The sequence below is a fragment of the Doryrhamphus excisus genome, chromosome 7, assembly GCF_030265055.1.
Source record: "Doryrhamphus excisus isolate RoL2022-K1 chromosome 7, RoL_Dexc_1.0, whole genome shotgun sequence".
In the NCBI taxonomy this organism is placed as follows: domain Eukaryota; kingdom Metazoa; phylum Chordata; class Actinopteri; order Syngnathiformes; family Syngnathidae; genus Doryrhamphus; species Doryrhamphus excisus.
Window position 1 is genome coordinate 20,745,720 of NC_080472.1, and position 24,502 is coordinate 20,770,221.

The 24,502-nt window shown below is 40.3% G+C and overlaps 1 protein-coding gene across 2 annotated transcripts in view; it reads right to left on the minus strand.

Moving 5' to 3' along the window:
• Positions 1-492: 492 nt before the first annotated feature.
• sema3aa (sema domain, immunoglobulin domain (Ig), short basic domain, secreted, (semaphorin) 3Aa) overlaps positions 493-24,502 on the minus strand; it is a 42,103-nt gene continuing 18,093 nt past the window's right edge. Inside the window, exons 2-17 of one of the 2 annotated variants that reach the window (XM_058077822.1) lie at positions 24,189-24,349; positions 21,203-21,265; positions 15,578-15,694; positions 15,386-15,476; positions 15,191-15,310; positions 12,812-12,954; positions 11,115-11,229; positions 10,969-11,038; positions 8,154-8,298; positions 7,755-7,974; positions 7,576-7,667; positions 7,461-7,502; positions 5,760-5,917; positions 4,581-4,648; positions 2,426-2,580; positions 493-2,353 (exon numbers count right to left, since the gene is read on the minus strand). In XM_058077822.1, coding sequence (XP_057933805.1) covers positions 1,721-2,353; positions 2,426-2,580; positions 4,581-4,648; positions 5,760-5,917; positions 7,461-7,502; positions 7,576-7,667; positions 7,755-7,974; positions 8,154-8,298; positions 10,969-11,038; positions 11,115-11,229; positions 12,812-12,954; positions 15,191-15,310; positions 15,386-15,476; positions 15,578-15,694; positions 21,203-21,265; positions 24,189-24,349 — 2,393 coding nt within the window. In that variant the 3' untranslated portion in view covers positions 493-1,720. Of the gene's footprint in view, positions 2,354-2,425; positions 2,581-4,580; positions 4,649-5,759; positions 5,918-7,460; positions 7,503-7,575; positions 7,668-7,754; positions 7,975-8,153; positions 8,299-10,968; positions 11,039-11,114; positions 11,230-12,811; positions 12,955-15,190; positions 15,311-15,385; positions 15,477-15,577; positions 15,698-21,202; positions 21,266-24,188; positions 24,350-24,502 lie in introns of both variants that reach the window. The other variant, XM_058077821.1, reaches the window with a different exon arrangement.

Below are 24,502 nucleotides of genomic sequence, written 5' to 3' on the forward strand. Positions count from 1 at the left end.
CTGGTGGTCGGCGGTATTAACAGCCGCTATTGCTACAAAGCAGTTTTTATTTTTTTGCCGTGTCAAACGGGCCAATAAAACTCATTTATACACATTTATATGAATAAATGTATGTAGTAAACACAGCTCCGGCTCTAAATTGAACTTTTAAGCGACTCACCTTGCCAGCGATAACGTTTTGCTAATGCTAGCGAATGCTAACGCTGGCTAATCGCTACGTAACATACACGAAAGCGATATACACGCTAGACAATGACGAAAGTGCATGGTAAAATGGAGTTATATTGTTCAAAGCTACCCAATTTCTCTTCAAAAGTCAGCAGACACCTTTTAACACAATCTCCGTACTCACCTGTGTATGTTGTAGTTCCTGCTGTAGTTCTCCCTCCTCTCCTGTGAGCGGCGCTGTTGCTACACGAGTTAAGAAAACAGCACTTTCAAATGCACGCAACAGTAAAATATATGAGACATAATATTGCAGAAAATCAGTTTCTAACAGATTTTTATTCAGACAACATGCCATAAAGAAGTGTTTTACAGCAGCAGTCACTTTCAGCTCTCAGTGTTCAATTAAGAATACACTAAATTAATTTTTTTCTGTGCCAATGTGTGGATGCTCTACTCTTATTGTGTAAAAAGGTACATTATTTATGATCCAGCACCTTTTTTTTTTGCCAGCTTATTATTATCATCATCATGGTGTTTGTCAGCAAAAGTAATATCATTAAGGGAGCTGTCTCACACACAAAAAAAAAAAAAACGCTCAAGAGACAATAGAAAGATGCACTTACAGTAGGCAGCATTCACATGCAATATAACATGTCTTCTCCTCTGACTAGTTTTCTGCACTACTTCTTACAGAGATTCACAGCTAACAGTTTTTTTTAGGGGGGGTTGAGGGTGGTGGGTGGGGGGGGGGTGATCTTACACACAAAAGACACAAAGATGGCATCTAAAAAATATGTGTTGTGCTTATTATTGCTGGGTCTTTTTTTTTTTTTTTAAACATATGTTCTGTATTACTGTGTCAGTTGGTCCAAAGTTTTCCTTTCCGCTGATGACGCACCCAAAAATAGCATAATATCAAAAATAAATGCACCCCTTTCACAAGAAAAAAAAAAAAAACGAGCAATAAATAAGGATTAGGTGTACTGTATATACACAGAGTGAATTTTGTTGTATATATATGTACACAAAATGAGTGTGTGATGTAATAAGTTACACAGAGGAAGGGGTGTCGGGGGGGCAATGAGACCACCACAGTGATGCTGTCGAAGGTTCGGGTAGGAAAGTCGATATAAAAAAAAAAAAAATTACAAAGAATTCCATAAAATAACTAGCTTATGAAAATAATGGACAACATGCGCAGTTCATTTCCTGTTTATGTTGGTGTGCATGTGATGCTGATGAGACATGGAAGGCTCTGTAGAAAGAGTTTCTTGTCACTAAGGGAGGGGGCAAAGGGGGTGGGGGTCACATGCTCAAGTCAAAACGTTGTGGAGGATGTGCTTTTTAGTTTTTTTTTCTTGAAGCCTCCGAGTCACAGTTTTCTGTGTGGCTTATTGGACTAGCTTATATATATACAGGAAGTGGAAGTCCGAACGCCTTTTTCCAGTTTATTGGGCTCTTCCTGTCGTTGAAGGAGTACGGCGAAGAGAATCCGACACAATCTACAGGATGTGTTGGATGTGCTTGTTTGTGCGCTTCTCCTTGATAGGACTCAAACACTACGCGGGGGTCTCTGCAGCTCGTGGGTCCTCCTGTTGCGTCCCTTCTTGCTCTCCTGCATGCGTCTCCATTTAGCGGCCTGCTGCTGCCCTCCCGCCCGCGGAGCGCCCGGGTTGCTTTGCGTCTTGGGTTGGTTCTTGGGCGCCTGGACGCTAAGCATTCCCAGTTTCTGGTTAGCGTCCGCTGTCGGCGCTCCGGCCTGCGGCCACGTTTTGCCCTGCGCTGCTGGACTGGCCTGCTGCTGCTTCTGAGCGTTGGGAGCCACGGCTTTGGGCCGTAACGACGGGTTGGCGTTCGGCGCCTTCGATTTCTTCTGCTTGCGTTCTTTCTTCCACACACGGTCGCAGAACTCCTCCACGCTGTTGAGGTCCGGGTGATCCAGGAGAGACAGGAAATCCCGGTACCACACACGCTGCTTGCCTGAAGGGGCCGCCCCGACGGAAAGGTGCCCCGGCAGGATGTCCCCGAGCCTCTGAGAGGGGACCACCTGGAGGTTGAGGCGCAGGAGAGGCTGAATGAAGCCGTGCTCCACCGCCTGGCAGTGGTAGACGCCCGTGTCCGCTTGGGCTAGGCTGCGGATGAGGAGGCCCTGGTCCGTGCGGAGCAGCCTGTCGTCCAGCTTGATCTGGAGAAGAACAAATTTATTTATTCCCGTTTCATCCGGTTTTCGATGAGCCGCTGTGGTGTGAAAGGTCACCTCCTGTTTGCGCTCGTCGTTGGGCCTCTGCAGCTGCCAGTAGATGAGCGCCCGCTGGGACTTGGGGCTGCACTCCAGGAACATGCTGCTGTTCTCCACGCCGTACACCACGCGGTCCTCCACGCCGCCCACGCCACCGGCGCCATCCACGTCATCTAGTTGGGACGTGGGCATGAGTCAGACCGGTGACCCCCCCTTCGACCACTCAGTGACAAATTCTTCAACTTAAACTTCTCATATGTGATATGATAGCGATAACAAAGTGAGGTGCATTCACGGACATTGGGTCATTACACAATTTGTACATTGTTTTTGTACAAATTGTGTCTCGGGATGCTTCTATTTTTTATGTCCAAATGTTGATGAAAAATTATACAATTATTATGATTAATTATTTTGAATTTTTCTTATAATAAAATGGAAAAAAGTCAAGATGGCGCTAGCTGCATTTGAGGTATCATTAAAAGCATTATCTACATCTGCTTGTGCTTTAAAATGTTGCCACTCGGCTGTTGGTTACAATTATGATTAGTTATTTTGAATTTCTCTTATAATAAAATGGAAAAAAGTCAAGACGATGGCGCTAGCTGCATTTGAGGTATCATTAAAAGCATTATCTACCTCTGCTTGCGCTCAAAAATGTTGCCACTCAGCTGTTGGTTACAATCATGATTAGTTATTTTGAATTTCTCTTATAATAAAATGGAAAAATAAGTCAAGAAGATGGCGCTAGCTGCATTTGAGGAATCATTAAATCCATTATCGATCTATCTGCTTGTGCTTTAAAATGTTGCCACTCAGTTGTTGGTTACAATTATGATTAGTTATTTTGAATTTCTCTTATAATAAAATGGGAAAAAAAGTCAAGAAGATGGCGCTAGCTGCATTTGAGGTATCATTAAAAGCAGTATCGATCTATCTGCTTGCGCTTTAAAATGTTGCCACTCAGCTGTTGGTTACAATTATGATTAGTTATTTTGGATTTCTCTTATAATAAAATGGAAAAAAAAGTCAAGAAGATGGCGCTAGCTGCATTTGAGGTATCATTAAAAGCATTATCTACCTCTGCTTGCGCTCAAAAATGTTGCCACTCAGCTGTTGGTTACAATCATGATTAGTTATTTTGAATTTCTCTTATAATAAAATGGAAAAATAAGTCAAGAAGATGGCGCTAGCTGCATTTGAGGAATCATTAAATCCATTATCGATCTATCTGCTTGTGCTTAAAAATGTTGCCACTCAGTTGTTGGTTACAATTATGATTAGTTATTTTGGATTTCTCTTATAATAAAATGGAAAAAAAAGTCAAGAAGATGGCGCTAGCTGCATTTGAGGTATCGTTAAAAGCATTATCTACCTCTGCTTGTGCTTTAAATTGCTGCCACTCAGCTGTTGGTTACAATTATGATTAGTTATTTTGAATTTCTCTTATAATAAAATGGAAAAAAAGTCAAGACGATGGCGCTAGCTGCATTTGAGGTATCATTAAAAGCATTATCTACCTCTGCTTGCGCTCAAAAATGTTGCCACTCAGCTGTTGGTTACAATCATGATTAGTTATTTTGAATTTCTCTTATAATAAAATGGAAAAATAAGTCAAGAAGATGGCGCTAGCTGCATTTGAGGAATCATTAAATCCATTATCGATCTATCTGCTTGTGCTTAAAAATGTTGCCACTCAGTTGTTGGTTACAATTATGATTAGTTATTTTGGATTTCTCTTAAAATAAAATGGAAAAAAAAGTCAAGAAGATGGCGCTAGCTGCATTTGAGGTATCGTTAAAAGCATTATCTACCTCTGCTTGTGCTTTAAATTGCTGCCACTCAGCTGTTGGTTACAATTATGATTAATTATTTTGAATTTCTCTTATAATAAAATGGAAAAAAAGTCAAGACGATGGCGCTAGCTGCATTTGAGGTATCATTAAAAGCAATAATCAACACCAGTCTGTAAATCGTCAATGGCTACACCAATCATGTTCATCCATGTGATGGGTATCAATCTCAGAAACGGCCACAGAAACCCTGATTGGAGCATCCATGACCCACTTTTGCGTCCTGACCCACCAGTTGAGAACCACAGAGTCAGACAAATGCAAACACCGGGATCATTCTAGAGTGTGTGTTTGTGTGTTTTGTAACCATGATACCGTACCATGATGCTGAAGGTCTGAGCACTGGGAAAGTGGGTCGCCATTCCTGATGTCCTGCCGTCTGGTGCGCCTGGGATGAGTTAAATAATATATAAATATCGATAATATTAAATAATGTGAAAATCAATCACGGTTAATGAACAGTCATCATATATCCAACAATATTCATATCACCTACGTACTACTTTTTTTTGTTAATTTTATTTCTTTTATTTAATTGTTTTCATTAAATATATATTTTATTACAAACTTCAATTACATAACAGTATAAAACAGTATTAGCAGAATTACAGGAACATAAAAGTGCATCGCCTACATACTATAAAATGCCGTTCTTAAAGTGATGCAAGGATGCATCAACCCTTGAGCGCCGCTAGGGGCCACTGTTACTCAATGCAAGATCTCAATAAAAAAAAAGCCCTTTTTTAACTCAACCTCCTCTGGCCGCTAGGGGCCACTGTTACCCAACGCAAGATCTCAATCAAAATAAGCCCTTTTTTTAACTCAACCTCCTCCCCTCTGTTAAAGTACTTGTGTGAAAAGGAGGGAAATAGGCTGAATTTAACGACTGTACACACTCGGTGCCCTCTGATGGACCGTAATATGAAAGTCATCTTTTTTTAAACCACAACGGCGAGGAACGGCGACATCGGCCAGTCAAGTGTTTCCCTTGTTGCTATTTATCACGGCTGACACGGGGAATGATGAGAACAAAGCGGGTGAGGGTCAGGGGTGCCTTTGTGTGCCCTAAAGCTTAAGTGTACCCCACAGGGATAATTACTGGACTTCAAGGTAGCAATTTGCTGTGCCAAAAAAGGTAAAAATCAAAAGCGTCTAGGGTGCAATAGTAGTAGAACATGAAGAGGGTGGGGGGGGTAATAGTGCGGTAAACCTACAATGTCACACTTTGTGTGGCTAACCTTCCTGTGCGAGCACACGTGGTTCCCATTGTGGGAGTGAAAATATCTGCAGTGGAGAAGAAGAACGGCGGCGGCGGCATCCCTGCAGGGCGTGCCACCTCGGCCGCATGCCCGCTGGCCTACTTGTGCCGTGGATGAATGAGCTGCGATGTGTGCGAGCCCGGGGTAATTTGAGGGTGTGTGTGTGTGTGATCGTAACTCCTGTCCGCAGGGTGAAGTGGTCGGACAGACAGCTGCAATTTAGCCGACACGCTCCCGTACCTCTTGGCGGTGGGAAAGTATCTGGAGCACTCGGCGCCGTCCCAGGCGCAGTAGGGGTCCCGAGCCAGGCAGCACTCGGCGCAGGCTTTGCCGTACACCTCGCAGCGGTGCAGGGGCATCTGGGAGACGCCCAGCGACGAGCCCAGGTACAATTGTTGCTGTGAGAGGAGCCAAAAATGATGAGTCTTTTCCTTAAATTTTCCTTAAACCACAACATCAGGACCGTTATCCATCCTTGAGAAGGATAACAATGGCAGTCAATCAAAACAACAGGACTTCTATTTGGAATGATTCATCTTTTATGTTCAGGTACCAAATGTTGATGAAAAAAAAATTATTATGATTAGTTATTTTGAATTTCTCTTATAATAAAATGGAAACAAAGTCAAGAAGATGGCGCTAGCTGCATATCAGGTATCATTAAAAGCATTATCTACCTCTGCTTGCGCTTTAAAATGTTGCCACTCAGCTGTTGGTTACAATTATGATTAGTTATTTTGATTTTCTCTCATAATAAAATGAAAAAAAGTCAAGCAGATGGCGCTAGCTGCATTTGAGGTATCATTAAAAGCAGTATCTACCTCTGCTTGCGCTTCAAAATGTTGCCACTCAGCTGTTGGTTACAATTATGATTAGTAATTTTGAATTTATTTTATAATAAAATGGGGAAAAAACATCAAGAAGATGGCGCTAGCTGCATTTGAGGTATCATTAAAAGCATTATCTACCTCTGCTTGCGCTTTAAAATGTTGCCACTCAGCTGTTGGTTACAATTATGATTAGTTATTTTGAATTTCTCTTATAATAAAATGGAAACAAAGTCAAGAAGATGGCGCTAGCTGCATTTGAGGTATCATTAAAAGCATTATCTACCTCTGCTTGCGCTTTAAAATGTAGCCACTCAGCTGTTGGTTACAATTTTGATGATTTATTTTGAATTTCTCTTATAATAAAATGGAAAAAAGTAAAGAAGATGGTGCTAGCTGCATTTGAGGTATCATGAGAAGCATTGTCTACCTTTGCTTGCGCTTTAAAATGTTGCCACTCTACAATTATGATTAGTTATTTTGAATTTCTCTTATAATAAAATTTAAAAAAAAGTCAAGAAGATGGCGCTAGCTGCATTTGAAGTACCATTAAAAGCATTATCTACCTCTGCTTGCGCTTTAAAATGTTGCCACTCAGCTGTTGGTTACAATTTTGATTAGTTATTTTGATTTTCTCTCATAATAAAATGAAGAAAAGTCAAGCAGATGGCGCTAGCTGCATTTGAGGTATCATTAAAAGCATTATCTACCTCTGCTTGCGCTTTAAAATGTTGCCACTCAGCTGTTGGTTACAATTATGATTAGTTATTTTGAATTTCTCTCATAATAAAATGGAAAAAAGTCAAGAAGATGGCGCTAGCTGCATTTGAGGTATCATTAAAAGCATTATCTACCTTTGCTTGTGCTTTAAAATGTTGCCACTTTACAATTATGATTAGTTATTTTGAATTTCTCTTATAATAAAATAAAAAAAAAAGTCAAGAAGATGGCGCTAGCTGCATTTGAGGTATCATTGAAAGCATCATCTACGTCTTCTTGGGCTTTAAAATGTTGCCACTCAGCTGTTGGTTACAATTAAGTCAAGGAGCATTTTGCCCCTCGCCACTTTCTCATGCACTCCAAATGATTATTAGTCTTTGTTTGTGTTGTTTACCTGTTTGGTTGACAGCTCCATGGCGGTGATGGTCGTTGGCTCCTGCATCACATCAACACAACCTTCAATGTGTGAGAGCTCATCCATCATGTCCGCCTTCTCCAAGATGGCTTACCCTGAAGACGCTCATTTCCTCCAGCACCACCTCCTCCAGGTCATGCCAGCTCTCTCTGGGGATGGTCACCACCTTCAGCACCGTTCCTACGTCTGTTAACCAACAGTCAGCATTCCATCACCAGTCGGCAACCGGACGCGCGACCAGACCCAAAAAAAACCCAAAACCCAAACACAAACCCGTGCCGATGAACATGACATCGTACTGCCCGTCCTCGGCTTCCACGCGGTCCACCACCAGCTGCGAGAACTGGTAGCCCACGTCCGTGCGCACCACGATGGGGCGCCCGCCGATGGGGTGCACGGGGTTGTACATGGCCGGGTGGCCCCTGGCGAAGGTGATGACATCATCCGGGAGGTCTTTGGTGGAGTCGAAGCCGCCGAAGGTCTTGCTCGGACACTGGGGAGGAGACACAGGAAGTGGTAGCTTTCGTACACGTACGTCTATTTTGTAGCTTCCTGTCAATAAAATAAAACTTTATCTCGACTGTTTACATCCAGGGAAGGCTTCTGATTGGCTGATGTGGTCTGATTGGCGTCTTGTTTACGTAATACCAACAAACGAGTGCCGTCACTCACAGTTCCAGGTCGCGGGTAGGGCACCCTGCCTTGGAAGGGCACCCACTGGTAGTTGGGTCCGTCCCTGTGGGCGTACGGCCCCAGGAAGACCCTCCTGATGTCGGCCATGTTGTACATGCACACCGCCGAGCCTTTAAAGATGTTGCTGCAGGGGGAAAGAGAAAGAAAGAAAGAAAGAAAGAAAGTAAGACTCGTAAGTGACTGATGGCTGATTGCTTCCAGGTTTTATTTTATTGACGGGAATTTTGGCCGGGAACGGCAGAACTTCCAAGATCAATCAATCTCCGGGAAAAGGGAAGCTCTTTGCTGTTTCTGCTACATTTGAGGTCATCCAGGAGGCAGCGTGAAAGCGGAGAGGATCCTGATGCCGTGGACGTGGTCGACGCGGAGGTCCATACTTTTGATGTGGATTGGCAGATGCCGGCATTCCGACGTCGGACGTCCTTTGTCTCGCTTGCTGACGACGACGGGAAGTTAAATAAGACTAATTATGGAAGCGCGGAAAATGAATGGAGGGGGCGCTCGAAAACGGTAATTAAAGCGAAATTCAATTAACGTACGATATCGACGCTTGAGAAGAACATCTGTGGGGGAAAAAAGGACTCCATCTACTCCCACATTCCCAATCAAACATGGATCTGCCTTTTTCCGCGCCATTAGGCAGCCGTATTGAAAAGAAGCTGCACTCTATTCATTCGGGCAAACTGGCCGCTTAGAAAACCAATTAAGTCGCTCTCGTTCCCAAATGCGATCCTAATTGAATTTCACGCATGTGCGTACGTGCCGCGCTGACCTCTCGGCTTCAATGCGTGCCGGAAAAGTGAGAAAAGCCGATGTGGCGTTAGCGTTAGCGCTGATTGATGGTTGAAGTGTTGGGATGCTCCCGTTTCCCTTACATGCTAATTCCCTACAACCACCTGGAAAGACGGGCGCAGGTAAGCCGGGATCAGGCCACCTGGAAGTGGATTATGGAATGTGGAACAGGGAATGTGGGGCGCTGTCTGGGAATGCGACGGCGGAAGGACAATAATAAAAGAAGCTGGCAGAATGCTTCAAAAGCGTGTGCTTTCGCTATCCAGGAAATACTAGGTCTGTGGAACAAATATCAGCTCCTACTGGTCTCCTAGCAACAAAGCCAACAACACAAACAAAGACAGGAGGAGCTCCTGTGTAGGTGTGAGGAGGCGGAGGAGGTGAAACAACGTAACCTTTTGCTATTTAAAAAAAAATATATGTATTTATTTTGTAAGTTTTTATATTTAATATTTTTTTTCTCTTTTTGCTATTTTAAAAAAATATTTATATTTTAAATAAATATATTTTAAATATTTATATTTATATCTTGTAAGTTTTTATATTGAATATTTCATAAAAAATAAATTTTTTAAAATGTTGTGAGTATTGAAATAATTTCAGAATGTGCCAAATTTCAGAACTATTTCTTGTTGTAATTATTCCAATTTTTACTTTATTCTCATAACATTGTAACTTTTTTGTAATATTATTTAATTGTTCATTCTTAGATATTAGATTTCTAAATATTAGATATTTTTCCTCACAATATTATGTTATTCTCCTAAAATTACGACTTCTTCTTGTTAGATGTTGTTGGACATTTTTGTCTTAAAATTCTGACTTTACTCTTATTAAATAGATTTTTTTTCTTTTTACTATTTTTAAAAAATATGTATTTTGTAAGTTTTTATATTGAATATTTCATCAAAAATAAAATTTTTAAAATGTTGTGAGTATTGAAATAATTTCAGAATGTGCCGAATTTCAGAACTATTTCTTGTTGTAATTATTCCAATTTTTACTTTATTCTCATAACATTGTAACTTTTTTGTAATATTATTTAATTGTTCATTCTTAGATATTAGATTTCTAAATATTAGATATTTTTCCTCACAATATTATGTTATTCTCCTAAAATTACGACTTCTTCTTGTTAGATGTTGTTGGACATTTTTCTCTTAAAATTCTGACTTTACTCTTATTAAATAGATTTTTTTTCTCTTTTTGCTATTTAAAAAAATATGTATTTATTTTGTAAGTTTTTATATTGAATATTTCATCATAAATATATATTTTTAAAATGTTGTGAGTATTGAAATAATTTCAGAATGTGCCGAATTTCAGAACTATTTCTTGTTGTAATTATTCCAATTTTTACTTTATTCTCATAACATTGTAACTTTTTTGTAATATTATTTAATTGTTAATTCTTAGATATTAGATTTCTAAATATTAGATATTTTTCCTACAATATTATGTTATTCTCCTAAAATTACGACTTCTTCTTGTTCGATGTTGTTGGACATTTTTCTCTTAAAATTCTGACTTTACTCTTATTAAATTTATTTTTTTCTCATTTTGCTATTTAAAAAAAGTATTTATATTTTAAATAAATATATTTAAATAATTATATTTATCTTGTAAGTTTTTATATAGAATATTTCATCATGAATATATATTTTTAAAATGTTGTGAATATTGAAATAATTTCAGAATGTTCCGCGGGCGGGACAATAAAACAACATCTCAGCGCCACAAAGGGCCCCTTGTCCGGATTTTGCACACCCGTGCCCTCAAGAGGCGCTCTTGCACAAAGTCGCCTTTGACTTTCTGAATGTTCTCGCGAGTTGAATTGATGAAAGCGTGGCTTTAACGTGGCCATATTCACGTTCATAGCGTAACCAACTCCTACTGGTCTCCTAGCAACAAAGCCAACAACACAAACAAGACAGGAGGAGCTCCTGTGTAGGTGTGAGGAGGTGGAGGAGGTAAAGCAACGTAACGACGGTGGCTTTCGTACCTGGACGTGGTGAAGACGGCGTAGATGACTGGGTTCTTGGGGTCCTTGGCACTCATCAGGAACACGTCCTCTGTAAACACAAAATAGCGCGTGAGGGCGTTTGGGAGCGTCATGCAGCGCAGTGGAGCAAAGGGAAACACACTCACGGAGCTCATCAAAGTGTGTGTCGATGCCGTTGACCCCCGGCACGGAACACATGAGCCGGGCCTTCAGGAAGGTGGTCCACTTGTTGACCAGACTGCGGTGGCCTCCCATGTCGTTCTGCAAAAGGACGTCATCATCACCTGGCATTTCAAGCAAGTCTTCTCAAAGGGTAGACTTACTCTCTACTTAAGAGTAGTCAGTGTACAGCTTCCAGAAATCCACTGTTAATGGGCATGGTAGCATATGGTTTGGGGCTGCACGAGTGCTGCCGGTACCAAGGGAGCTGCGGTTCATACATGAATGCCTACATGCACTGCAACATTCTGGAGCTAAAACCGTTTTTCTAACATGAAGAGCCCAGTGAAACCAAGTGAGGTTGCACGAGTGCTGCCGGCACAGAGGGAGCTGTGGTTCATACAGGAATGCCTACATGCACTGCAACATTCTGGAGCTAAAACCGTTTTTCTAACATGAAGAGCCCAGTGAAACCAAGTGAGGTTGCACGAGTGCTGCCGGCACAGAGGGAGCTGCGGTTCATACAGGAATGCCTACATGCACTGCAACATTCTGGAGCTTAAACCGTTTTTCTAACATGAAGAGTCCAGTGAAACCAAGTGAGGTTGCACGAGTGCTGCCAGCACAGAGGGAGCTGCGGTTCATACAGGAATGACAATATGCACTGTGACATTCTGGAGATAAAACCGTTTTTTCCAACATGTTGAGGAGCCCAGTTACACTAAGTGAGGTTGCACGAGTGCTGCCGGTACCGAGGGAGCTGTGGTTCATACAGGAATGCTGACATGCACTGTGACATTCTGGACCTCAAATCATTTTTTCTAATATGATAAGGAGCACAGGCACACCAAGTGAGGTTGCATGAGTGCTGCCGGTACTGAGGGAGCTGCGGTTCATACAAGAATGCCTACATACACTGTAACATTCTGGAGCTAAAACTGTTTTTTCTAACATGAGGAGGAGCACAGGCACACCAAATGAGGTTGCACGAGTGCTGCCGGTACCGAGGGAGCTGCGGTTCATACAAGAATGACTGCATGCACTGTGACATTCTGGAGTTAAAACTGTTTTTTTCTAACATGATGTGGCACACAGGCACACAAACTGAGGTTGCACGAGTGCTGCCGGTACCAAGGGAGCTGCGGTTCATACAGTAATGCCTACATGCACTGTGACATTCTGGAGCTAAAACTGTTTTTTCTAACATGATGAGGAGCCCAGGCACACCAATTGAGGTTGCACGAGTGCTGCCGGTACCGAGGGAGCTGCGGTTCATACAGCAATCCCTACATGCACTGTGACATTCTGGAGCTAAAAACGGGTTTTCTAACATGATGAGGAGCCCAGGCACACCAAGTGAGGTTGCACGAGTGCTGCCAGTACCGAGGGAGCTGCGGTTCATACAGTAATGCCTACATGCACTGTGACATTCTGGAGTTAAAACTGTTTTTTTCTAACATGATGTGGCACACAGGCACACAAACTGAGGTTGCACGAGTACTGCCGGTACGAAGGGAGCTGTGGTTTACAAATGAATGTGACATTCTGAAGCATCAGCCGTTTTAGAAGCTGTACACTGACTAATCTACACTGACATCCCACTGCCTCTTGGGAAGACATCCTAATGCCTGCTGCGGTTAGCCATCATCGACACAGGACTCGAGCGGCGGCGTTCATCTGTTACCTTACACAGTTGTCCAATGCGGGCGATGGTGGCCTTGCCCGTGTGCTCGCCGTCCATGGCGTTCTCTTTGAAGAACAGGAAGATCTTGTCGTCCTCGGGGTTGTCGCTCTCGGGGATCAAGTGAACCCCGACGAATCTGGGATCTGATGGACGTGGGAAAGGAGACCTCTCGTGGCGTTAGGGTATCTCGGGAGTTCAAATCCTAGCTAAGCGTATCCTCTCACAGACACGTGCTTGTGATTGTCCCGTGTACCTTTTCAATAAATTTCTTCCCCCGATTTAAGACGGAGAGGAAATCAAAACCAAGCGAGGATATATTTCACGTAAAAAAACAGGAAAAGGATCAGCGGCGGAGTGAAACAAGCGGTGTCGTGTTACGCCTCTTAAGGCCGTTTAGGATGTGGAGTAGCTGTGAAAAGGGGGGGGGGGGGGTGGCGTGAACTTGAATATGGGCGAGAACATTCAGAAAGTCAAAGGCTAGTTTGTGCAAGAGCGGGACTCCGCTTGGCACCCCCACCTGAGGGCACGGGTGTCCAAAGTCCGGACAAGGGGCCCTTTGTGGCCCTGCAATGTTGTTTTATTGTCCTGCCCGCGGCACATTCTGAAATTATTTCAATATTCGCAACATTTTAAAAATATATATTAATGATGAAATATTCAATATAAAAACTTACAAGATAAATATAATTATTTAAATATATTTATTTAAAATATAAATGTTTTTTTAAATAGCAAAATGAGAAAAAATAAATTTAATAAGAGTAAAGTCAGAATTCTAAGAGAAAAATGCCCAACAACATCTAACAAGAAGAAGTCGTAATTTTAGGAGAATAACATAATATTGTGAGGAAAAATATCTAATATTTAGAAATATAATATCTAAGAATTAACAATTAAATAAAGTTAATTCATTAATTAATTAATAGTTAATTAAAAGAAGTTACAATGTCATGACAATAAAGTAAAAATTGGAATAATTACAACAAGAAACCAAATAGTTCTGAAATTCGGCACATTCTGAAATTATTTCAATATTCAAAACATTTTAAAAATATATATTTATGATGAAATATTCAATATAAAAACTTAGAAAATAAATACATATTTTTTGAAAATGGCAAAAGGAGAAAAAAAATCAATTTTATAAGACTAAAGTCAGAATTTTAAGAGAAAAATGTCCAACAACATCTAACAAGTAGAAGTCATAATTTTAGGAGAATAACATAGTATTGTGAGGAAAAATATCTAATATTTAGATATCTAAGAATTCATCATTAAATATTTAATCCGTAAAAAAGTTACAATATTATAAGAATAAAGTCAAAATTTGTGAATAATTACAAGAATAAACCAAATAGTTAAATTAAAATTAAAATTAAAATTAAAATTAAAATTAAAATTAAAATTAAATTACAATTAGTTAAAAATAGTTAAAATAGAAAAACCACAACAGAAATGGAAAAAGTCAAAACATTACAAGAATAAAAGTCTCATCTTTCCTGATAATATTAAGAGTAAAAATAACGCCATGTTAATAGCATAAAGCTAAAATTTGTTAATATTTTTTAAGTTGCAATATTATGAAAAACAAGAAAAACATATCCATAAATCAGATTGAGAATAAAGCGTAAATATGATGGGAGTGACGTCATATAAAAGAGGGTTAAAATAGTCGGAAAGTAAAAAAACAGTAAAAAAAAATCTGTGATTGGCTGAGAATGGAGTCATGAACTTTTTAGTTTTTAGTAGCACTGAGCTAAAATATAAAAGTTGTAATATTATTAAAAAAAAGTAACAAAAAAAAAGTTATCATTTTTGTAGCATTAGTTTTCGGGAAAAATTCCAATATTATTTCCAGGAATAAAGTCATCATATTATGGAAAGAAATTGTCATTTTTCCATATTTTTCCGTAGCGTCCAAAGTGGTGACAGTCGCGCGGTCTGATGTTTTTGCCATCCGTTTGCGTTCTTCAATTTCCCGCTGCTGCCGTCAACCGATACTTATCCCATACGGCGCTACTGCTCTATTCCATGCATGCGATCCCCGTGTTGATAAAGGCATCGGACAGGAGAGTAATCCATGCAATTCCGAGTGAAAGATGGATGAGGATTAGCGTCTGGACGCTTTATTAACATGTCATCAGCGGTGCTTGTGTGGAGGATTTTTCAAGCTGGTGGCGCAGGAAGTGGAGGAATTCGACTCCACAACAGGAAAACAGCTGAGAGCGGATTAGATGTGTGGGAAAGCAACTGAAGGGAGGCGAGAGGGGGGGTTTGGGGGACAGCTTTTGTGGGCGGCCAGGATGCTGAAAAGCTAATCGTGGCGCTAATCGGAATTCGGATGCGTTCGGAGTCTGAGATTGTGTGTGCGGTTCCTACCATTGAGCCACCTGGAGTCGTGCTGCTCCGTTCTGACGGGATGATGCTCACCCAGGGTCCGGAAAATGGCAAAATCCCGGCCCATGAAGTCGGCTGACGTGCCCGAGTACAGCTCCCCGTCTGCAAAAGAGCGGTCATATTAAAGGGGGGCCTTGCTTTGTAGGGGGGCTACTCGGGACCCCCTCATCCCCTTACCGATGAGAAGCGATGCCGACAGCATTTTGGGGTCGTAGGGGCTCTTCCCGCGTCCGTTCTCAAAATGGGGAACGAGGCGGAAGATGTTGTCCTGTGCGGCGTTGCAACAAAAGAAGAACGTATTTGGAGTCGGCCGCCATGCATGAGCGGCTGTCAACATGCCGCCATTGTGCGCCTTTGGCCACGCCTCACCTCGGCTCTCTTGCCCATTTCCAGGTAAGCGCAGATGGGATGAAAAGCTCCGGTGCCGCACACGTACAGGTGGGTCTGGTTGTAGGGTTGGAGCACGCGGATGAAGTTGGAGCACTCCTTCTGGAGGAGACGTGGAACCAGAAACCAATAAAGTTGAAGCAATTCAAATTGAACTTAGTAATACAACAAATATACATATTATATATGTATATATATATAATATACATAAACTCAGGACATGTTTTGGTAATGGTTTAATTTCATTTGAACATGCATCAGATTACAATTGAATGCATCCCATAATCAGTTCACAGTTCCACATGTCCAAAAGGAGTAGGAAGAAGCAAAGCTTATTAAGTCCTACCCCTCCATCTGGTACTTTTACAATCAGTAACTGTTACATTTGTTCACTTCCTGCTTTCCTAATATAATTTAATTTTTAAAAAATGTATTTTAATTTAAATATTTATTAATATTAATATTTTGTATTATATTATTATTATATTTTTATATAATATATTAATATTAATTACATTATAATTTATATTAAATTATTAATTTAATTATTAATTTATAATTATTTTTAAATGTATAATTATTGAGTGCATCCCATAATCAGTTCCCAGTTCCACATGTCCAAAAGGAGTAGGAAGAAGCAAAGCTTATTAAGTCCTACCCCTCCATCTGGTACTTTTACAATCAGTAACTGTTACATTTGTTCACTTCCTGCTTTCATAATATAATTACATTTTTTTAAATGTATTTTAATTTTAATATTTATTAATATTAATATTTTGTATTATATTATTATTATATTATTATATAATATATTAATACTAATTACATTATAATTTATATTAAATGATTAATTTAATTTTTAATGTATAATTATTTTTAAATGTATAATTATTGAGTGCATCCCATAATCAGTTCCCAGTTCCACATGTCCAAAAGGAGTAGGAAGAAGCAAAGCTTATTAAATCCTACCCCTCCATCTGGTACTTTTACAACCAGTAACTGTTACATTTGTTCACTTCCTGCTTTCCTAATATAGTTTAATTTTTTAAAAATGTATTTTAATTTAAATATTTATTAATATTAATATTTTGTATTATATTATTATATAATATATTAATATTAATTACATTATAATTTATATTAAATTATTAATTTAATTATTAATTTATAATTATTTTTAAATGTATAATTATTGAGTTTTTTTAAATGTATTTTAATTTAAATATTTATTAATATTAATATGTTTATTATATATATTAATATTAATTAAATTATTAATTTATATCAAATTATTAATTTATGATTTTTACATTCATAATTATTTTAATTATTCATTTATTTTAATTTTTTTTGTCACGTACCGAAGTACGAGGTGATATGACCATACAATGACATAATGAGAACAAATTTTGCTTTGTTCAATATTGATGTTTTATATAAATATGTATTTTCTTTTTTGAATAAAACTGGAAGGGTTTAGATTCTGTTCCACAGATGGCGCTAATGCACATGAAGAAGAAGAAAAACACCACGAAAAAGATATTTTAGACCCGGGAATCAAACTTCTTATCTCCCAATTCGGCCTTGCATTGGGATATTTATTCTTCCCGTGGTGGAATCAGGCTTCCGTAGGAAACAAGAGTGCTTGGAAGCGCATGCTTTTGATGGACAGCCTGTGTTAGCGTTGGAAAGCTCCGAGCCGGCTAACACGCCAATAAGGGTCGTTTATCTCCGAAAAACTCCAATATCGTTTTTTTTTTTCCAAGTTTTGTTCCATTGACATTTTGACTACCGACTAGCGTGCTAAACGTTCCCCCCGGTTCACCCAGAGGACCCTTGTTGAGTTCTCGGGTGATGTATTGCGGCTGACCTGAGCTCAGCATTACTTCTCCATGCGTACGTACGTTTGTATATATATATATATATATATATATATATATATTTATATATGTATGTGCGTCCATACAGCGCCACACCGACGTAATGACTTTAGCATGTGTCTTTCCCATCGCAGCGCTGCAGGAGCACGTTCCCGACATCATTCTCGCACCCTCGTCGCACGTCCAAACCTCGCCTGGCGCTCCACATGACTTACAGCGTCATGGCTCCAAAACCAACGCTTGTCTTTGACATGAATAAACACAGTCGAGGGTCAAAAAGGACCAACAATTCCAAAGAAAACTTGGCTAACGATCTGTAAAAAAAACACCAACACGGGCCAAACTGACTTAGCTAAAGCATAGGCTACCTGACGTACCATTTATTAGCCGTACGAAACACATTTTCCTCTTTTTTCTGTCCATATTTGATCTTTATTCTTGGAAAATTACTGCTGACTTTTCCATTTTTGATGTTTAGAAAAATTCATTCATTCATTTTCTACCGCTTATCCTCACGAGGGTCGCGGTGGGTGCTGGAGCCTATCCCAGCTGTCTTCAGGTGAGAAAGGCGGGGTACACCCTGGACTGGTGGCCAGCTAGCCAATCACAGGGCACATATAGACAAACAACCATTCACACTCACATTCATACCTATGGACAATTTGGAGTTGCTAATTAACCTAGCATGTTTTTTGGAATGTGAGAGGAAACCGGAGTACCCGGAGAAAACCCACGCATGCACGGGGAGAACATGCAAACTCCACACAGAGATGGCCGAGGGTGGGGAAAGACAAAATAAGAAGCCAAAAAGTTACCACTTCCACACAAAATAGGAGGAGAACTCGTTCATTCATTCATTTTCTATCGCTTTTTCTCACGAGGGTCGCTGGGGGGCGGGGTACACCCCAGACTGGTGGCCAGCCAATCACAGGGCACATATAGACAAACAACCATTCACACTCACATTCATACCTATGGACAATTTGGAGTGGCTAATTAACCTAGCATGTTTTTGGAATGTGGGAGGAAACCGGAGTACCCGGAGAAAACCCACGCATGCACGGGGAGAACATGCAAACTCCACACAGAGATAGCCAAGGGTGGGATTGAACTCAGGTCTCCTAGTTGTGAGGTCTGTGCGCTAACCACTCGACCGCCGTACAGCCAAGTATGAACATCCATCCATTTTCTACCGCTTATCCTCATGAGGGTCGCGGTGGGTGCTGGAGCCTATCCCAGTTGTCTTCAGGCGAGAAAGGCGGGGTGTACACCCTGGACTGGTGGCCAGCCAACCAATCACAGGGCACATATAGACAAACAACCATTCACACTCACATTCATACCTATGGACAATTTGGAGTCGCTAATTAACCTAGCATGTTTTTGGAATGTGGGAGGAAACCGGAATACCCGGAGAAAACCCACGCATGCACGGGACATCCACACAGAGATGGCCGAGGGTGGGATTGAACTCGGGTCTCCTAGCTGTGTGGCCTGCATGCTAACCACTTAATCACTGTGCAACCGAATCATAAAACGAATCATAAAAAAATGCATTGGTACAAAAATACGCGTTAACCGCTCGACCACCGTGCAGCCCTGAACTTGATCTTTTCCTGTTTAAATTGATCCCGGGTGCGTTCTTTCAGCGCATGCTAAGATATGACGAAACACGCAGCTCCAGACGTTCTTCGGTTTTAAAAATGGAGGCCGGCAATCGGCACTGGACTGCTTCGGAAAGTTTGTTTTTGAACCAAACAAATTCCGAGGAAAAACTGGCAATACAGAGTTATTCCGACTCGGGGAAGTCGGTATCAGGTGATGTTGATGTTTACATTTTACTGGGCATGCCCCATTGACTATTCTGTTTATTATAGCGCCGCATGTAAACAAGAGATTGGAATATTCCTTTCCATGGATAACATTGTTTTCGGAAAGGTCATTCGGAAAGAGAAAAACTCATGTAAATTAGAAAAAATGTAAAAGTGAAGCTTTGCTAGTAAAACATTTTTTGTATGACTTCTTTTTCCACTTTAATGATAGCGAACTATAATAAAAATGCTAGCTTCATCATTTCTGGAGCCCAACGCGAGTTCGGAAGCGATGTATGCTCCGTGAATGACATGTGGGAAGTTTCGATGTACGATATCAGGATGAGCAGATTCCATCCTAAAGCTCAAGCGGCCTCCTCGGCGTTTCGCAGCTGCTGCGTTTGAAGCGTCTCCTGCCGTAAATCGTACTTCTGGAGAAATGTTGTGGAAAGTTGGAGCATCGTCCCAATCAAGACCCGCGCTGTGTGTTCCGCTCCATCTGCTCTCGCTGGCTCGCACTGAACAGGAAACTTTTTTTTTTTTTTTTTTAAACGGCACGCAAACGCCTCATCGTCGCTGCATGGCATAAAAGTGACATTGGATTATTATAAAAACCAGGAGTAACTGAGGCGCCCACAAAAAACGTCTATTTTTGACACTCTGATCACACTTAGGCTATAAAACGCCGCCCTCAACCACGGTGCCCCCCCCCAAAATAACCCCAACAGGACCCACACGTGAAAGACATTGTAACTGCACCACAGAAACGATCAAATAAACACCTACACGCAAAACAACACTCTTATGCTCATTTATAACCCGCAAGGCATGCTGGGTGACTTCCTGTGTGGTTGTAAAGTGGTTTAGTTTGTATGTGTACTTAGTGTGGAAGTGTTTATTTGGATGCCTACATAGTCCGTGGTACGTTCCAGTGTCTGTTCCACATGTATTAATATTTGTTGCACCGTGAGCGAGTTGGGCTCGATAAGCGCCTGCTGGGTGTAAATGTAGGAAGTGACCCAGCATGCCTTGCGGTGTTGTTTGGGTTGGATACACCGATGTTGGTTTGGTGCCGTGTAAGTAAAGGTGTGAAAAACGGAAGTGACCCGGCATGCCTTGCGGTGTCGTTTGGGTTGGATACAATGATGTTGGTTTGATGCTGTGTAAGTAAGGATGTGAAAACAGGAAGTGACCCAGCATGCCTAGCGGTTTTGTATGAATTGGATACACCGCTGTTGGTTTGGTGCTGTGTAAGTAAGAGTGTACAAACAGCAAGTGACCCAGCATGCCTTGCGGTGTCATTTGGGTTGGATACATTGCTGTTGGTTTAGTGTTGTGTAAGTAAGGGTGTGACCCAAACAGGAAGTGACCCAGCATGGCTTGCGGTGTCGTTTGGATTGGATACACCAATGTTGGTTTGGTGCTGTGTAAGTAAGAGTGTGAAAACAGGAAGTGGCCCAGCATGCCTTGCGGTGTTGTTTGGGTTGGATACACCAATGTTGGTTTGGTGCCGTGTAAATAAGGGTGTAAATGTAGGAAGTGACCCAGCATGCCTTGCGGTTTTGTATGAATCGGATACACCGATGTTGGTTTGGTGCTGTGTAAGTAAGAGTGTACAAACAGGAAGTGACCCGGCATGCCTTGTGGGTTATGAAATAGCATAAAATAGTGCTGTGTTGCATGCATATGAATGTGTGGGCGCTTGTTTCGATGTCTGTGTGGCACACGTCCATGGTGTGCCCCCACATGGGTTCTATTTGGTTGCACCGTGATAAAACCCCAGTTGGCTGTGTTGTACTAGTAAGGGTGGGCATTTCAAACCGATCGGCTGAAGTGAATCCCAATGCCGAGCATCTAAGAGTGGATGGTCGAGCAGACGCATCCTTTTGGCGAACAAAGGAAAAAGGCGAACTTACCCCGAGGTCCTTCCCCGCCCACTTGCACTCGTCCCGCTTGGAGGGGGTGGCGGGCCAGGCGATCTGCACCAAACGACACAAAGTCCCACCCAGAGTGGAAAGAGAGCAGGTTTGAATGTTTCATGAAACAGGAAGGCTGTGAGTCACCGAGAAGCAAGTTTTGTATAATTCAAGTAAAAAAGATGCTAATTTTACAGCCGGGATCCCGAAGGCGGCCCCGACCAACCAAACATCGGAGCCGAGCCGAGCGCTCTGCTCCACGTCTGCTCCTCACCGGGAGAAAGTTGGTGTGCAACATATGGATGCACTTTGCCTTTTCTGACGTGAGAAGCGACCGCACGCTCGAGTGCCGCTCGCCTTGGAGGAGACAAGACGTGATGTCAAAGTAAATAATGGATTGGTATTGTCCTTCCTGTGCTAAGCCACGTGTGCACCCTGGAGTCACACCCGCTATAAACACACATGGGGGGGGGGGGGGGGGGGGGGGGCATGGGAACCAGGGTTCTGGACAACACAGACTCCGTAATCTCCCAATTAAAGACCGTTTTGGATCGTGAGGAGATGCTTTGTAGACGTTTACAAAGCCAAAGAAACGGGAGTTGGAATTATTGGAAAATTCACTTCTAATCTTAGGAGAAAATATTGGAATACAAAGTTGGAAAAAAACTGCAGAAATTTAAAAAAAGCCATAATTTTAGGAGAATCAAGTCCAAATATTAAGATATTAAGTAATATTAATTAACTTAAAATATTAAGTCGAGTTCAAACAAGAATGACGGTTACAATTTTGCAAGAGTACACTCGTAATATTTTTTTCCGTAATACTCGTAATATTAAACAATTATACCAGAGTACACTTGTAATATTTTTTTCATAATACTCGTAATATTAACCCATTTTACAAGAGTACATTTGTAATATTTTTTTTTCGTAATACTCGTATTAAACAATTTTACAAGAGTACACTCATAATATATATCTTTTTTCATAATACTCGTAACATTAAACAATTTTACAAGAGTACACTCGTAATATTTTTTTCCATAATACTCGTAATATTAAACATTTATACAAGAGTACACTCGTAATATTTTTTTTTGTAATACTCGTAATATTAACATTTATACAAGAGTACACTCATATTTTTTTTCATAATACTCGTAATATTAAACAATTATACCAGAGTACACTCGTAATATTTTTTTTTGTAATACTCGTAATATTAAACATTTATACAAGAGTACACGCGTAATATTTTTTTTCGTAATACTCGTAATATTAAACAATTTTACAAGAGTACACTCGTAATATTTTTTTCCGTAATACTCGTAATATTAAACAATTATACCAGAGTACACTCGTAATATTTTTTTTTGTAATACTCGTAATATTAAACATTTATACAAGAGTACACTCGTAATATTTTTTTTCGTAATACTCGTAATATTAAACAATTTTACAAGAGTACACTCGTAATATTTTTTTCGTAATACTCGTAATATTAAACAATTTTACAAGAGTACACTCGTAATATTTTTTTGTAATACTCGTAATATTAAACATTTATACAAGAGTACACTCGTAATATTTTTTTTCGGAATACTCGTAATATTAAACAATTTTACAAGAGTACACTCGTAATATTTTTTTCGTAATACTCGTAATATTAAACAATTTTACAAGAGTACACTCGTAATATTTTTTTTTGTAATACTCGTAATATTAAACATTTATACAAGAGTACACTCGTAATATTTTTTTTCGTAATACTCGTAATATTAAACAATTTTACAAGAGTACACTCGTAATATTTTCTTTTTTCGTAATATTAAAAGATTTTACAAGAGTAAACTCGTAATATTTTTTCCGTAATACTCGTAATATTAAACAAATTTACAAGAGAACACATGTAATATGTATTTTTTTTTCGTAATACTCATAAAAAAATTTACAAGACTACACTCGTAATTTTTTTTTCGCAATACTCGCAATAGTAAACAATTTTACAAGAGTACACTTGTAATATATTTTTTGTAATACGTGTAATAAACTATTTTACAAGAGTACACTCGTAATATATTTTTTCGTAATACTCGTGAAATTAAACAATTTTACAAAAGTACACTTGTAATATATTTTTTCATAATACTTGTAATATTAACAATTTTACAAGAGTACACTCGGAATATTTTTTTTTCAGAATACTCGTAATATTAAAATTTTTTACAGGAGTACACTCTTAACATTGATTTTTTTTCGTAATACTCGTAATATTAAAAAATTTACAAGAGTACACTCATAAAAAAATTTTTCCGTAATACTCGTAATATTAGACAATATTGGAGTTGAATCCTAAAAAAATAACATTATGGAACAAAGTAAATGTGTCAATTTTGTGAAAATGACAGTGATCTTCCTGATATGGGCATGCCCCGGTACAAGCATGAGTATGAGACGAATAAACGAAAAATAAGTAGAATAAATAAAAGCAGAGCGTTTTGGAAATCCAAGGAAATAGAGCAGGAATAGGTGCAGATTCTGGAGGATGTAGAAAGCTTTCTGTGCGGGTTATCATGTGTATGCTGCATTCGGACACCCCTGCACAAATCCAGTACATCTGACATGCTTGTGTGGAATGCTATGATGCTATGATGTGCTGTGATGTGTTTTTTTGTTGTCGTTGTCCATCCGTCAGCATTCACCTGCCGTGGATGACAAGCGAATGACAATTCCGAGGCATGCCCGAGGCACGTGAAGGCGTCGCCTATTGTCTATTTTTAGGCTTTGCATCCTGGAGACGAACGAAGCCGAGTCGGGAATCTGCATTGCAAATTTCCGGCTGACGACGTTGCATATTCTTAATCACTTTGTTGTACTTCCTAACGATGCAGAGATGAGAAGTACTGAGAAGTACATGTGAGCGTCTCTTAGTATTTCTTGGTGGCCAAATGAAGTACTGTACTGCATTATGTACTGCACCGTGTACCTGTCTGTGGTCCCTGTTGATGTTGACCAGGTCGAAGGAGAAGACGTGGTCCTCGGCGCCCACCAGGAGTCGTCCTCGCTCCTCGTCCAGGAGGAAGGTGTCGTAGCCGGAGCTGTTGGCCACGCCCCCGAAGTTGACCAGGTTGCTGGAGTCCAGCATCTCTGAAACGACAAGGTGAGACCTGAAACCTTTGCACACGTCGCGTGTGAGACCAGCAGAGTGAACGCAGCACGTACGTCCCAATCAGGGACCGCGGGCCGGTCTGTTCATCTGTGTGATTGGTTGAATAATTCATACGCCGTTGTGCGTCTGTG